At 43.0% G+C, this 15,383-nt stretch overlaps 3 protein-coding genes across 4 annotated transcripts in view; all 3 read right to left on the reverse strand.

The window, feature by feature from the left end:
• LOC308310795 (NACHT, LRR and PYD domains-containing protein 3-like) overlaps positions 1-5,450 on the reverse strand; it is a 28,918-nt gene extending 23,468 nt beyond the window's left edge. For both annotated transcript variants that reach the window (XM_080757227.1, XM_080757228.1), the window contains exons 1-4: positions 5,328-5,450; positions 3,963-4,076; positions 2,755-2,868; positions 1,135-1,248 (exon numbers count right to left, since the gene is read on the reverse strand). In XM_080757227.1, coding sequence (XP_080613353.1) covers positions 1,135-1,248; positions 2,755-2,868; positions 3,963-4,076; positions 5,328-5,395 — 410 coding nt within the window. In that variant the 5' untranslated portion in view covers positions 5,396-5,450. The remainder of the gene's footprint in view (positions 1-1,134; positions 1,249-2,754; positions 2,869-3,962; positions 4,077-5,327) is intronic.
• Positions 5,436-9,419, reverse strand: LOC308311031 (uncharacterized protein; the record flags this gene model as incomplete). The annotated part of the gene is made up of 4 exons (XM_080757528.1): positions 9,297-9,419; positions 7,902-8,015; positions 6,673-6,808; positions 5,436-5,441 (listed from the first exon to the last, which is right to left on the reverse strand). The coding sequence occupies exons 1-4, from the start codon at positions 9,362-9,364 to the stop codon at positions 5,436-5,438; spliced, it is 324 nt and encodes a 107-aa protein (XP_080613654.1). The 5' UTR covers positions 9,365-9,419.
• Positions 9,420-10,531: 1,112 nt separating this feature from the next.
• On the reverse strand, positions 10,532-15,221 carry LOC308311032 (uncharacterized protein; the record flags this gene model as incomplete). The annotated part of the gene is made up of 4 exons (XM_080757529.1): positions 14,988-15,221; positions 13,365-13,478; positions 11,826-11,939; positions 10,532-10,730 (listed from the first exon to the last, which is right to left on the reverse strand). Exons 1-4 carry the CDS (start codon positions 15,065-15,067, stop codon positions 10,532-10,534), a joined length of 507 nt encoding a protein of 168 aa, XP_080613655.1. The 5' UTR covers positions 15,068-15,221.
• Between the last annotated feature and the right edge of the window lie 162 nt (positions 15,222-15,383).

Raw genomic sequence — 15,383 nt, forward strand, 5'->3', positions numbered from 1 at the left:
CAGATATTTCAGTTATATAAGTTATTTAAAATGTAAACTTTCTCACCCTAAATGAAAACAAAACTGAAATCATGTTTTTTTTTTACCACCATCCGACCATAATATCCTTTAGCTCCCTGGGTGTGTTAAGTTCTAACATCCACCCATTTCCTAGAAATCTTGGTTTTATTTTTATTTTTATCTAAATTTTTATCCCACGATTTTGTAACGCATTTTTTCATCCGGTGTCAATTATCTAATGTAATCCTGGACACTACACTTCCTCTGCTAACCTGGGAGAGCAACGGACTGACCTCATGCTTCCTTCTATGCATGAGGAGTGCAAGCTGCTTCTTTTCACCTACCCTAGGGGACACGGGGAGAACATGTGAGGGTACCTACCCTAGGGGACACAGGGAGAACATGTGAGGGTACCTACCATAGGGGACACAGGGACAACATGTGAGGGTACCTACCCTAGGGGACACGGGGAGAACATGTGAGGGTACCTACCCTAGGGGACACGGGGAGAACATGTGAGGGTACCTACCCTAGGGGACACGGGGAGAACATGTGAGGGTACCTACCCTAGGGGACACGGGGAGAACATACAAACTCCACACAGAAAGGCCGTTTCGCCAACCCCGCCTCGGGTATGGGCTCTGATGACGCAGAGGAGAGAACACGCCCCCAACGCCCAAAGCGGGAATCGAACCCAGGACCTTCTAGCTGTGAGGCGACAACACTACCGGCTGTACCACTGTCCCCCCTATTGGTTTTATTTTTTATAAAGATTTTAAACTTAATAAACAAATCAGCTCCGTTGTTAAAACTCTCTTCTTCCAATCATCACCACGGTCAAATCCTACCTCCCCCTAAAAACAGCTGGAGATGGTTATCCATGCTTTGATTTCATCAAGAATAGATTATTGCAACTCTTTGTATTTTGGCATCGACCAGGCGTCACTCAGGCGTTTACAGCTAGTGCAGAACACAGCTGCCCGCCTTCTCACCGGCACTATAAAACGTGAACACATTACTCCATGTCTGCCCCTCCCCATTAGATCTGCTCAGATAGATGCTTTAGAAATAAAGTTTGATTTGATTTGACTTGGAGTACACAATTCAGACACCAGATGGAGTTCATGTTTCAACCTTTTATCAGTAGAGTGGTGTCCATCTTTGAAGTCAATAAGTCCATGCATGGACGAGTCACTCTTCATGGAGACACAGCTGGGTACAGGAGAGACTGCTCTGTGATGATCAACCCTGTTACAAAGAGAGGATCAACAGGATTTATAGACAATCATATCAGGCTTGGCAATTTCATAGTCTAGGAAGTTCTACTCAAACGTGATTATTCTTAGTTGAAAACAAACAAAAAGCATATAAAGTTAAACCTAAACATTCAGCTGTAAACATTGACCACAGCTATTTCAGTTATATAAGTTATTTAACCCATTCTGACCTGAGATCAGATTCATACGAGGTTTCCACTGGACACACACTGGTCTGATGAACCCATTCTGACCTGAGATCAGATTCTAAAAATGTCAGTCGTTCTTCAAATTTTTCAAAAATAGCAGACCTACAAGCTCGTATCGCGCCACTCGGTGGCGCGATATGAGCTTGTAGATCTGCTATTTTTCAATAGCTAAAGCATAACATGATGCCAACACCAAAATGGGTGCCCGGTCAGAATGGGTTAAAATGTCAACTTTCTCACCCTAAATGAAAACAAAACTGAAATATGTTTTTTTTACCACCATCCGACCATAATATCCTTTAGCTCCCTGGGTGTGTTAAGTTCTAACATCCACCCATTTTCTAGAAATCTTGGTTTTATTTTTATTTTTATCTAAATTTTTATCCCACGATTTTGTAACGCATTTTTTCATCCGGTGTCAATTATCTAATGTAATCCTGGACACTACACTTCCTCTGCTAACCTGGGAGAGCAACGGACTGACCTCATGCTTCCTTCTATGCATGAGGAGTGCAAGCTGCTTCTTTTCACCTACCCTAGGGGACACGGGGAGAACATGTGAGGGTACCTACCCTAGGGGACACAGGGAGAACATGTGAGGGTACCTACCATAGGGGACACAGGGACAACATGTGAGGGTACCTACCCTAGGGGACACGGGGAGAACATGTGAGGGTACCTACCCTAGGGGACACGGGGAGAACATGTGAGGGTACCTACCCTAGGGGAAACGGGCAGAACATACAAACTCCACACAGAAAGGCCCTTTTGCCAACCCCGCCTCGGGTATGGGCTCTGATGACGAAGAGGAGAGAACACGCCCCCAACGCCCAAAGCGGGAATCGAACCCAGGACCTTCTAGCTGTGAGGCGACAACACTACCGGCTGTACCACTGTCCCCCCTCTTGGTTTTATTTTTGATAAAAGATTTTAAACTTAATAAACAAATCAGCTCTGTTGTTAAAACTCTCTTCTTCCAATCATCACCACGGTCAAATCCTACCTCCCCCTAAAAACAGCTGGAGATGGTTATCCATGCTTTGATTTAATCAAGAATAGATTATTGCAACTCTTTATATATTGGCATCGACCAGGCGTCACTCAGGCGTTTACAGCTAGTGCAGAACACAGCTGCCCGCCTTCTCACCGGCACTATAAAACGTGAACACATTACTCCATGTCTGCCCCTCCCCATTAGATCTGCTCAGATAGATGCTTTAGAAATAAAGTTTGTTTTGATTTGACTTGGAATACACAATTCAGACACCAGATGGAGTTCATGTTTCAACCTTTGATCAGTAGAGTGGTGTCCATCTTTGAAGTCAATAAGTCCATGCATGGACGAGTCACTCTTCATGGAGACACAGCTGGGTACAGGAGAGACTGCTCTGTGATGATCAACCCTGTTACAAAGAGAGGATCAACAGGATTTATAGACAATCATATCAGGCTTGGCAATTTCATAGTCTAGGAAGTTCTACTCAAACGTGATTATTCTTAGTTGAAAACAAACTAAAAGTATAAAGTTAAACCTAAACATTCAGCTGTAAACATTGACCACAGATATTTCAGTTATATAAGTTATTTAAAATGTAAACTTTCTCACCCTAAATGAAAACAAAACTGAAATCATGTTTTTTTTTTACCACCATCCGACCATAATATCCTTTAGCTCCCTGGGTGTGTTAAGTTCTAACATCCACCCCTTTCCTAGAAATCTTGGTTTTATTTTTATTTTTATCCCACGATTTTGTAACGCATTTTTTCATCCGGTGTCAATTATCTAATGTAATCCTGGACACTACACTTCCTCTGCTAACCTGGGAGAGCAACGGACTGACCTCATGCTTCCTTCTATGCATGAGGAGTGCAAGCTGCTTCTTTTCACCTACCCTAGGGGACACGGGGAGAACATGTGAGGGTACCTACCCTAAGGGAAACGGGGAGAACATACAAACTCCACACAGAAAGGCCCTTTCGCCAACCCCGCCTCGGGTATGGGCTCTGATGACGCAGAGGAGAGAACACGCCCCCAACGCCCAAAGCGGGAATCGAACCCAGGACCTTCTAGCTGTGAGGCGACAACACTACCGGCTGTACCACTGTCCCCCCTATTGGTTTTATTTTTTATAAAGATTTTAAACTTAATAAACAAATCAGCTCCGTCGTTAAAACTCTCTTCTTCCAATCATCACCACGGTCAAATCCTACCTCCCCCTAAAAACAGCTGGAGATGGTTATCCATGCTTTGATTTCATCAAGAATAGATTATTGCAACTCTTTGTATATTGGCATCGACCAGGCGTCACTCAGGCGTTTACAGCTATTGCAGAACACAGCTGCCCGCCTTCTCACCGGCACTATAAAACGTGAACACATTACTCCATGTCTGCCCCTCCCCATTAGATCTGCTCAGATAGATGCTTTAGAAATAAAGTTTGATTTGATTTGACTTGGAGTACACAATTCAGACACCAGATGGAGTTCATGTTTCAACCTTTTATCAGTAGAGTGGTGTCCATCTTTGAAGTCAATAAGTCCATGCATGGACGAGTCACTCTTCATGGAGACACAGCTGGGTACAGGAGAGACTGCTCTGTGATGATCAACCCTGTTACAAAGAGAGGATCAACAGGATTTATAGACAATCATATCAGGCTTGGCAATTTCATAGTCTAGTAAGTTCTACTCAAACGTGATTATTCTTAGTTGAAAACAAACAAAAAGCATATAAAGTTAAACCTAAACATTCAGCTGTAAACATTGACCACAGCTATTTCAGTTATATAAGTTATTTAAAATGTCAACTTTCTCACCCTAAATGAAAACAAAACTGAAATATGTTTTTTTACCACCATCCGACCATAATATCCTTTAGCTCCCTGGGTGTGTTAAGTTCTAACATCCACCCATTTCCTAGAAATCTTGGTTTTATTTTTATTTTTATCTAAATTTTTATCCCACGATTTTGTAACGCATTTTTTCATCCGGTGTCAATTATCTAATGTAATCCTGGACACTACACTTCCTCTGCTAACCTGGGAGAGCAACGGACTGACCTCATGCTTCCTTCTATGCATGAGGAGTGCAAGCTTCTTTTCACCTACCCTAGGGGACACGGGGAGAACATGTGAGGGTACCTACCCTAGGGGACACAGGGAGAACATGTGAGGGTACCTACCATAGGGGACACAGGGACAACATGTGAGGGTACCTACCCTAGGGGACACGGGGAGAACATGTGAGGGTACCTACCCTAGGGGACACGGGGAGAACATGTGAGGGTACTATACCCTAAGGGAAACGGGGAGAACATACAAACTCCACACAGAAAGGCCCTTTCGCCAACCCCGCCTCGGGTATGGGCTCTGATGACGCAGAGGAGAGAACACGCCCCCAACGCCCAAAGCGGGAATCGAACCCAGGACCTTCTAGCTATGAGGCGACAACACAACCGACTGTACCACTGTCCCCCCTCTTGGTTTTATTTTTGATAAAGATTTTAAACTTAATAAACAAAATCAGCTCCGTCGTTAAACCTCTCTTCTTCCAATCATCACCACGGTCAAATCCTACCTCCCCCTAAAAACAGCTGGAGATGGTTATCCATGCTTTGATTTCACCAAGAATAGATTATTGCAACTCTTTGTATATTGGCATCGACCAGGCGTCACTCAGGCGTTTACAGCTAGTGCAGAACACAGCTGCCCGCCTTCTGACCGGCACTATAAAACGTGAACACATTACTCCATGTCTGCCCCTCCCCATTAGATCTGCTCAGATAGATGCTTTAGAAATAAAGTTTGATTTGATTTGACTTGGAGTACACAATTCAGACACAAGATGGAGTTCATGTTTCAACCTTTGATCAGTAGAGTGGTGTCCATCTTTGAAGTCAATAAGTCCATGCATGGACGAGTCACTCTTCATGGAGACACAGCTGGGTACAGGAGAGACTGCTCTGTGATGATCAACCCTGTTACAAAGAGAGGATCAACAGGATTTATAGACAATCATATCAGGCTTGGCAATTTCATAGTCTAGGAAGTTCTACTCAAACGTGATTATTCTTAGTTGAAAACAAACAAAAAGCATATAAAGTTAAACCTAAACATTCAGCTGTAAACATTGACCACAGCTATTTCAGTTATATAAGTTATTTAAAATGTCAACTTTCTCACCCTAAATGAAAACAAAACTGAAATATGTTTTTTTACCACCATCCGACCATAATATCCTTTAGCTCCCTGGGTGTGTTAAGTTCTAACATCCACCCATTTTCTAGAAATCTTGGTTTTATTTTTATTTTTATCTAAATTTTTATCCCACGATTTTGTAACGCATTTTTTCATCCGGTGTCAATTATCTAATGTAATCCTGGACACTACACTTCCTCTGCTAACCTGGGAGAGCAACGGACTGACCTCATGCTTCCTTCTATGCATGAGGAGTGCAAGCTGCTTCTTTTCACCTACCCTAGGGGACACGGGGAGAACATGTGAGGGTACCTACCCTAGGGGACACAGGGAGAACATGTGAGGGTACCTACCATAGGGGACACAGGGACAACATGTGAGGGTACCTACCCTAGGGGACACGGGGAGAACATGTGAGGGTACCTACCCTAGGGGACACGGGGAGAACATGTGAGGGTACCTACCCTAGGGGAAACGGGCAGAACATACAAACTCCACACAGAAAGGCCCTTTTGCCAACCCCGCCTCGGGTATGGGCTCTGATGACGAAGAGGAGAGAACACGCCCCCAACGCCCAAAGCGGGAATCGAACCCAGGACCTTCTAGCTGTGAGGCGACAACACTACCGGCTGTACCACTGTCCCCCCTCTTGGTTTTATTTTTGATAAAAGATTTTAAACTTAATAAACAAATCAGCTCTGTTGTTAAAACTCTCTTCTTCCAATCATCACCACGGTCAAATCCTACCTCCCCCTAAAAACAGCTGGAGATGGTTATCCATGCTTTGATTTAATCAAGAATAGATTATTGCAACTCTTTGTATATTGGCATCGACCAGGCGTCACTCAGGCGTTTACAGCTAGTGCAGAACACAGCTGCCCGCCTTCTCACCGGCACTATAAAACGTGAACACATTACTCCATGTCTGCCCCTCCCCATTAGATCTGCTCAGATAGATGCTTTAGAAATAAAGTTTGTTTTGATTTGACTTGGAATACACAATTCAGACACCAGATGGAGTTCATGTTTCAACCTTTGATCAGTAGAGTGGTGTCCATCTTTGAAGTCAATAAGTCCATGCATGGACGAGTCACTCTTCATGGAGACACAGCTGGGTACAGGAGAGACTGCTCTGTGATGATCAACCCTGTTACAAAGAGAGGATCAACAGGATTTATAGACAATCATATCAGGCTTGGCACTTTCATAGTCTAGGAAGTTCTACTCAAACGTGATTATTCTTAGTTGAAAACAAACTAAAAGTATAAAGTTAAACCTAAACATTCAGCTGTAAACATTGACCACAGCTATTTCAGTTATATAAGTTATTTAAAATGTCAACTTTCTCACCCTAAATGAAAACAAAATTGAAATCATGTTTTTTTTACCACCATCCGACCATAATATCCTTTAGCTCCCTGGGTGTGTTAAGTTCTAACATCCACCCCTTTCCTAGAAATCTTGGTTTTATTTTTATTTTTATCCCACGATTTTGTAACGCATTTTTTCATCCGGTGTCAATTATCTAATGTAATCCTGGACACTACACTTCCTCTGCTAACCTGGGAGAGCAACGGACTGACCTCATGCTTCCTTCTATGCATGAGGAGTGCAAGCTGCTTCTTTTCACCTACCCTAGGGGACACGGGGAGAACATGTGAGGGTACCTACCCTAGGGGACACGGGGAGAACATACAAACTCCACACAGAAAGGCCCTTTCGCCAACCCCGCCTCGGGTATGGGCTCTGATGACGAAGAGGAGAGAACACGCCCCCAACGCCCAAAGCGGGAATCGAACCCAGGACCTTCTAGCTGTGAGGCGACAACACTACCGGCTGTACCACTGTCCCCCCCTATTGGTTTTATTTTTTATAAAGATTTTAAACTTAATAAACAAATCAGCTCCGTCGTTAAAACTCTCTTCTTCCAATCATCACCACGGTCAAATCCTACCTCCCCCTAAAAACAGCTGGAGATGGTTATCCATGCTTTGATTTCATCAAGAATAGATTATTGCAACTCTTTGTATATTGGCATCGACCAGGCGTCACTCAGGCGTTTACAGCTAGTGCAGAACACAGCTGCCCGCCTTCTCACCGGCACTATAAAACGTGAACACATTACTCCATGTCTGCCCCTCCCCATTAGATCTGCTCAGATAGATGCTTTAGAAATAAAGTTTGATTTGATTTGACTTGGAATACACAATTCAGACACCAGATGGAGTTCATGTTTCAACCTTTGATCAGTAGAGTGGTGTCCATCTTTGAAGTCAATAAGTCCATGCATGGACGAGTCACTCTTCATGGAGACACAGCTGGGTACAGGAGAGACTGCTCTGTGATGATCAACCCTGTTACAAAGAGAGGATCAACAGGATTTATAGACAATCATATCAGGCTTGGCAATTTCATAGTCTAGGAAGTTCTACTCAAACGTGATTATTCTTAGTTGAAAACAAACGAAAAGCTTATAAAGTTAAACCTAAACATTCAGCTGTAAACATTGACCACAGCTATTTCAGTTATATAAGTTATTTAAAATGTCAACTTTCTCACCCTAAATGAAAACAAAACTGAAATCATGTTTTTTTTTTACCACCATCCGACCATAATATCCTTTAGCTCCCTGGGTGTGTTAAGTTCTAACATCCACCCCTTTCCTAGAAATCTTCGTTTTATTTTTATTTTTATCCCACGATTTTGTAACGCATTTTTTCATCCGGTGTCAATTATCTAATGTAATCCTGGACACTACACTTCCTCTGCTAACCTGGGAGAGCAACGGACTGACCTCATGCTTCCTTCTATGCATGAGGAGTGCAAGCTGCTTCTTTTCACCTACCCTAGGGGACACGGGGAGAACATGTGAGGGTACCTACCCTAGGGGACACAGGGACAACATGTGAGGGTACCTACCCTAGGGGACACGGGGACAACATGTGAGGGTACCTACCCTAGGGGACACGGGGAGAACATGTGAGGGTACCTACCATAGGGGACACAGGGACAACATGTGAGGGTACCTACCCTAGGGGACACGGGGAGAACATGTGAGGGTACCTACCCTAGGGGACACGGGGAGAACATACAAACTCCACACAGAAAGGCCCTTTCGCCAACCCCGCCTCGGGTATGGGCTCTGATGACGCAGAGGAGAGAACACGCCCCCAACGCCCAAAGCGGGAATCGAACCCAGGACCTTCTAGCTGTGAGGCGACAACACTACCGGCTGTACCACTGTCCCCCCTATTGGTTTTATTTTTTATAAAGATTTTAAACTTAATAAACAAATCAGCTTCGTTGTTAAAACTCTCTTCTTCCAATCATCACCACGGTCAAATCCTACCTCCCCCTAAAAACAGCTGGAGATGGTTATCCATGCTTTGATTTCATCAAGAATAGATTATTGCAACTCTTTGTATATTGGCATCGACCAGGCGTCACTCAGGCGTTTACAGCTAGTGCAGAACACAGCTGCCCGCCTTCTCACCGGCACTATAAAACGTGAACACATTACTCCATGTCTGCCCCTCCCCATTAGATCTGCTCAGATAGATGCTTTAGAAATAAAGTTTGATTTGATTTGACTTGGAGTACACAATTCAGACACCAGATGGAGTTCATGTTTCAACCTTTTATCAGTAGAGTGGTGTCCATCTTTGAAGTCAATAAGTCCATGCATGGACGAGTCACTCTTCATGGAGACACAGCTGGGTACAGGAGAGACTGCTCTGTGATGATCAACCCTGTTACAAAGAGAGGATCAACAGGATTTATAGACAATCATATCAGGCTTGGCAATTTCATAGTCTAGTAAGTTCTACTCAAACGTGATTATTCTTAGTTGAAAACAAACGGAAAGCTTATAAAGTTAAACCTAAACATTCAGCTGTAAACATTGACCACAGCTATTTCAGTTATATAAGTTATTTAAAATGTAAACTTTCTCACCCTAAATGAAAACAAAACTGAAATCATGTTTTTTTTTACCACCATCCGACCATAATATCCTTTAGCTCCCTGGGTGTGTTAAGTTCTAACATCCACCCCTTTCCTAGAAATCTTGGTTTTATTTTTATTTTTATCCCACGATTTTGTAACGCATTTTTTCATCCGGTGTCAATTATCTAATGTAATCCTGGACACTACACTTCCTCTGCTAACCTGGGAGAGCAACGGACTGACCTCATGCTTCCTTCTATGCATGAGGAGTGCAAGCTGCTTCTTTTCACCCACCCTAGGGGACACGGGGAGAACATGTGAGGGTACCTACCCTAGGGGACACGGGGAGAACATGTGAGGGTACCTACCCTAGGGGACACGGGGAGAACATGTGAGGGTACCTACCCTAGGGGACACAGGGAGAACATGTGAAGGTACCTACCCTAGGGGACACGGGGAGAACATACAAACTCCACACAGAAAGGCCCTTTCGCCAACCCCGCCTCGGGTATGGGCTCTGATGACGCAGAGGAGAGAACACGCCCCCAACGCCCAAAGCGGGAATCGAACCCAGGACCTTCTAGCTGTGAGGCGACAACACTACCGGCTGTACCACTGTCCCCCCTATTGGTTTTATTTTTTATAAAGATTTTAAACTTAATAAACAAATCAGCTCCGTCGTTAAAACTCTCTTCTTCCAATCATCACCACGGTCAAATCCTACCTCCCCCTAAAAACAGCTGGAGATGGTTATCCATGCTTTGATTTCATCAAGAATAGATTATTGCAACTCTTTGTATATTGGCATCGACCAGGCGTCACTCAGGCGTTTACAGCTAGTGCAGAACACAGCTGCCCGCCTTCTCACCAGCACTATAAAACGTGAACACATTACTCCATGTCTGCCCCTCCCCATTAGATCTGCTCAGATAGATGCTTTAGAAATAAAGTTTGATTTGATTTGACTTGGAGTACACAATTCAGACACCAGATGGAGTTCATGTTTCAACCTTTTATCAGTAGAGTGGTGTCCATCTTTGAAGTCAATAAGTCCATGCATGGACGAGTCACTCTTCATGGAGACACAGCTGGGTACAGGAGAGACTGCTCTGTGATGATCAACCCTGTTACAAAGAGAGGATCAACAGGATTTATAGACAATCATATCAGGCTTGGCAATTTCATAGTCTAGTAAGTTCTACTCAAACGTGATTATTCTTAGTTGAAAACAAACGGAAAGCTTATAAAGTTAAACCTAAACATTCAGCTGTAAACATTGACCACAGCTATTTCAGTTATATAAGTTATTTAAAATGTAAACTTTCTCACCCTAAATGAAAACAAAACTGAAATCATGTTTTTTTTTACCACCATCCGACCATAATATCCTTTAGCTCCCTGGGTGTGTTAAGTTCTAACATCCACCCCTTTCCTAGAAATCTTGGTTTTATTTTTATTTTTATCCCACGATTTTGTAACGCATTTTTTCATCCGGTGTCAATTATCTAATGTAATCCTGGACACTACACTTCCTCTGCTAACCTGGGAGAGCAACGGACTGACCTCATGCTTCCTTCTATGCATGAGGAGTGCAAGCTGCTTCTTTTCACCCACCCTAGGGGACACGGGGAGAACATGTGAGGGTACCTACCCTAGGGGACACGGGGAGAACATACAAACTCCACACAGAAAGGCCCTTTCGCCAACCCCGCCTCGGGTATGGGCTCTGATGACGCAGAGGAGAGAACACGCCCCCAACGCCCAAAGCGGGAATCGAACCCAGGACCTTCTAGCTGTGAGGCGACAACACTACCGGCTGTACCACTGTCCCCCCTATTGGTTTTATTTTTTATAAAGATTTTAAACTTAATAAACAAATCAGCTCCGTCGTTAAAACTCTCTTCTTCCAATCATCACCACGGTCAAATCCTACCTCCCCCTAAAAACAGCTGGAGATGGTTATCCATGCTTTGATTTCATCAAGAATAGATTATTGCAACTCTTTGTATATTGGCATCGACCAGGCGTCACTCAGGCGTTTACAGCTAGTGCAGAACACAGCTGCCCGCCTTCTCACCAGCACTATAAAACGTGAACACATTACTCCATGTCTGCCCCTCCCCATTAGATCTGCTCAGATAGATGCTTTAGAAATAAAGTTTGATTTGATTTGACTTGGAGTACACAATTCAGACACCAGATGGAGTTCATGTTTCAACCTTTTATCAGTAGAGTGGTGTCCATCTTTGAAGTCAATAAGTCCATGCATGGACGAGTCACTCTTCATGGAGACACAGCTGGGTACAGGAGAGACTGCTCTGTGATGATCAACCCTGTTACAAAGAGAGGATCAACAGGATTTATAGACAATCATATCAGGCTTGGCAATTTCATAGTCTAGTAAGTTCTACTCAAACGTGATTATTCTTAGTTGAAAACAAACAAAAAGCATATAAAGTTAAACCTAAACATTCAGCTGTAAACATTGACCACAGCTATTTCAGTTATATAAGTTATTTAAAATGTCAACTTTCTCACCCTAAATGAAAACAAAACTGAAATATGTTTTTTTACCACCATCCGACCATAATATCCTTTAGCTCCCTGGGTGTGTTAAGTTCTAACATCCACCCATTTTCTAGAAATCTTGGTTTTATTTATATTTTTCTCAAATCTTTTATCCCACGATTTTCACCCGGTGTCAATTATCTAATGTAATCCTGGGCACTACACTTCCTCTGCCAACCTGGGAGAGCAACGGACTGACCTCATGCTTCCTTCTATGCATGAGGAGTCCAAGCTGCTTCTTTTCACCCAACAAGAGAGCTTTTCCCCGGTCGGACATAGAGCGTGGAAAGACCACGTTATTCCTAAAAGTTCCTTTCCTCTCCATCAGGCCCCCCTGGCTGGCCAGGGGGAGGTAGTTTAGAGACCAGGATTACTGCATGTTTTTTGTGAGGGTACCTACCCTAGGGGACACAGGGAGAACATGTGAGGGTACCTACCCTAGGGGACACGGGGAGAACATGTGAGGGTACCTACCCTAGGGGACACGGGGAGAACATGTGAGGGTACCTACCCTAGGGGACACAGGGAGAACATGTGAGGGTACCTACCCTAGGGGACACGGGGAGAACATGTGAGGGTACCTACCCTAGGGGACACGGGGAGAACATGTGAGGGTACCTACCCTAGGGGAAACGGGCAGAACATACAAACTCCACACAGAAAGGCCCTTTCGCCAACCCCGCCTCGGGTATGGGCTCTGATGACGAAGAGGAGAGAACACGCCCCCAACGACCAAAGCGGGAATCGAACCCAGGACCTTCTAGCTGTGAGGCGACAACACTACAGACTGTGCCACTGTCCCCTTTCTTGGTTTTATTTTTGATAAAAGATTTTAAACTTAACAAAATCAGCTCCGTCGTTAAAACTCTCTTCTTCCAATCATCGCCACGGTCCAATCCTACCTCCCCCTAAAAACAGCTGGAGATGGTTATCCATGCTTTGATTTCATCAAGAATAGATTATTGCAATTTGCAACTCTTTGTATATTGGCATCGACCAGGCGTCACTCAGGCGTTTACAGCTAGTGCAGAACACAGCTGCCCGCCTTCTTACCGGCACTATAAAACGTGAACACATTACTCCATGTCTGCCCCTCCCCATTAGATCTGCTCAGATAGATGCTTTAGAAATAAAGTTTGATTTGATTTGGAGTACACAATTCAGACACCAGATGGAGTTCATGTTTCAACCTTTGATCAGTAGAGTGGTGTCCATCTTTGAAGTCAATAAGTCCATGCATGGACGAGTCACTCTTCATGGAGACACAGCTGGGTACAGGAGAGACTGCTCTGTGATGATCAACCCTGTTACAAAGAGAGGATCAACAGCATTTAGTTTATTTATAAATAAGAGAAAGTAAAAGATGTGTAAATAAGAGAAAGTAAAAGATGTGTATATATTTTTTTAATTTGCAGCTTTTTGTTTTAGGAATTTACCTGTTTTTGACAAGGGGGCGGGGGCATTCAAGCATGGGGCTAAATATGTATTTCTTTAAAAAAATATATAGCGATCTCTTTTTTTATTATTTACTATAGTCCTACTAGACCCCAAGAAATTACATCTGGCCACAAAAGATTACAGGATCTACTGAATGTGTCAAACTGACATATTGAGCCCATACACACAGTGAGCCTTCCCTTTCAGTAGATCCTGTGATCTTTTGTGGCCAGATGTAATTTATTATATAAATAATAAATATAAATAATCAAAAAAGAAATTGCTATAACATTTTGTAAAAGAAAATACATATTTAGCCCCATGCTCGAATGCCCCCGCCCCCTGTCAAAATCAGCTAAAATCCCTAAAACGAAAGAAAGCAGCAAATTAACTCATCTTTTACTTTATCTAATAACAACCTAAAACATCAACCTTGGTTGAAAAGAATATAGTTGTCCTTTAAATTTTAATATTGCCTGCTAAATAAATAAAAATCAATTATTATTTGGATATACACAACATTACAATTTAAAACATATGTAACGTTGTTTTATGAGCAAACATTGTTTTATGAGTGGGAGTCAGTGTAAGCATGTAAATCTATTTACATCCATCACTCGTCTGTCCTCCTGACAACTTTTTCATCATTATGACGAGCAACAACACCGCTGTACGATGGAGTAGATTAATTATGCTTCAGTGTATTTAGCAGGAACAGAGATAGATTAATTATGCTTCAGTGTATTTAGCAGGAACAGAGATAGATTAATTATGCTTCAGTGTATTTAGCAGGAACAGAGATAGATTAATTATGCTTCAGTGTATTTAGCAGGAACAGAGATAGACTAATTATGCTTCAGTGTATTTAGCAGGAACAGAGATAGATTAATTATGCTTCAGTGTATTTAGCAGGAACAGAGATAGATTAATTATGCTTCAGTGCATTTAGCAGGAACAGAGATAGATTAATTATGCTTCAGTGTATTTTGCAGGAACAGAGATAGATTAATTATGCTTCAGTGTATTTAGCAGGAACAGAGATAGATTAATTATGCTTCAGTGTATTTAGCAGGAACAGAGATAGATTAATTATGCTTCAGTGTATTTAGCAGGAACAGAGCGGTGCGTCTGTGATAAGGAACAGAGCGGTGCGTCTGTGATAAGGAACAGAGCGGTGCGTCTGTGATAAGGAACAGAGCGGTGCGTCTGTGATAAGGAACAGAGCGGTGCGTCTGTGATAAGGAACAGAGCGGTGCGTCTGTGATAAGGAACAGAGCGGTGCGTCTGCCATAAGGTGGTTGAAAGCAGCGTCGCGCTACATCTGTAGCGACGCGCACACATCTGTAAACACGCAGGAGAAATGAGTCAATTCAAACCTTTCATCAGTCGGGTCGTCTCCGTCACTAGAGGTCAACGATGACGCGCCAGAAGCAGAACTCCCACTCATTTTCTCCATAGAGATATTGTATTATCAGCTACAGTAAAATGTCGTAACAATCCAGTATTTAGAAAGAGAACCTGACGTCACACCATTAGACCTATCCCAAGCCCCTCCCCAAACTGCTATGGTCCAATCACAGCTAAGCATAACATAGTTTTCCTATATGATAAAACATAGTTTTAATAAAGAAATGCCACGCACATATTTTTCCAGTGCATACAGTATGACGGCAGGCCTTGTTGTTGTATTTCTGGTTCCAAAAATGAACCAGTATTTAATGTGTAAAATCCATGATCTTTACATTGGAATGAATGAGCCTGGCTGGAAAGTG

This window comes from Protomyctophum bolini (genome assembly GCF_963924005.1).
Source record: "Protomyctophum bolini genome assembly, chromosome: 23".
Taxonomy (NCBI): domain Eukaryota; kingdom Metazoa; phylum Chordata; class Actinopteri; order Myctophiformes; family Myctophidae; genus Protomyctophum; species Protomyctophum bolini.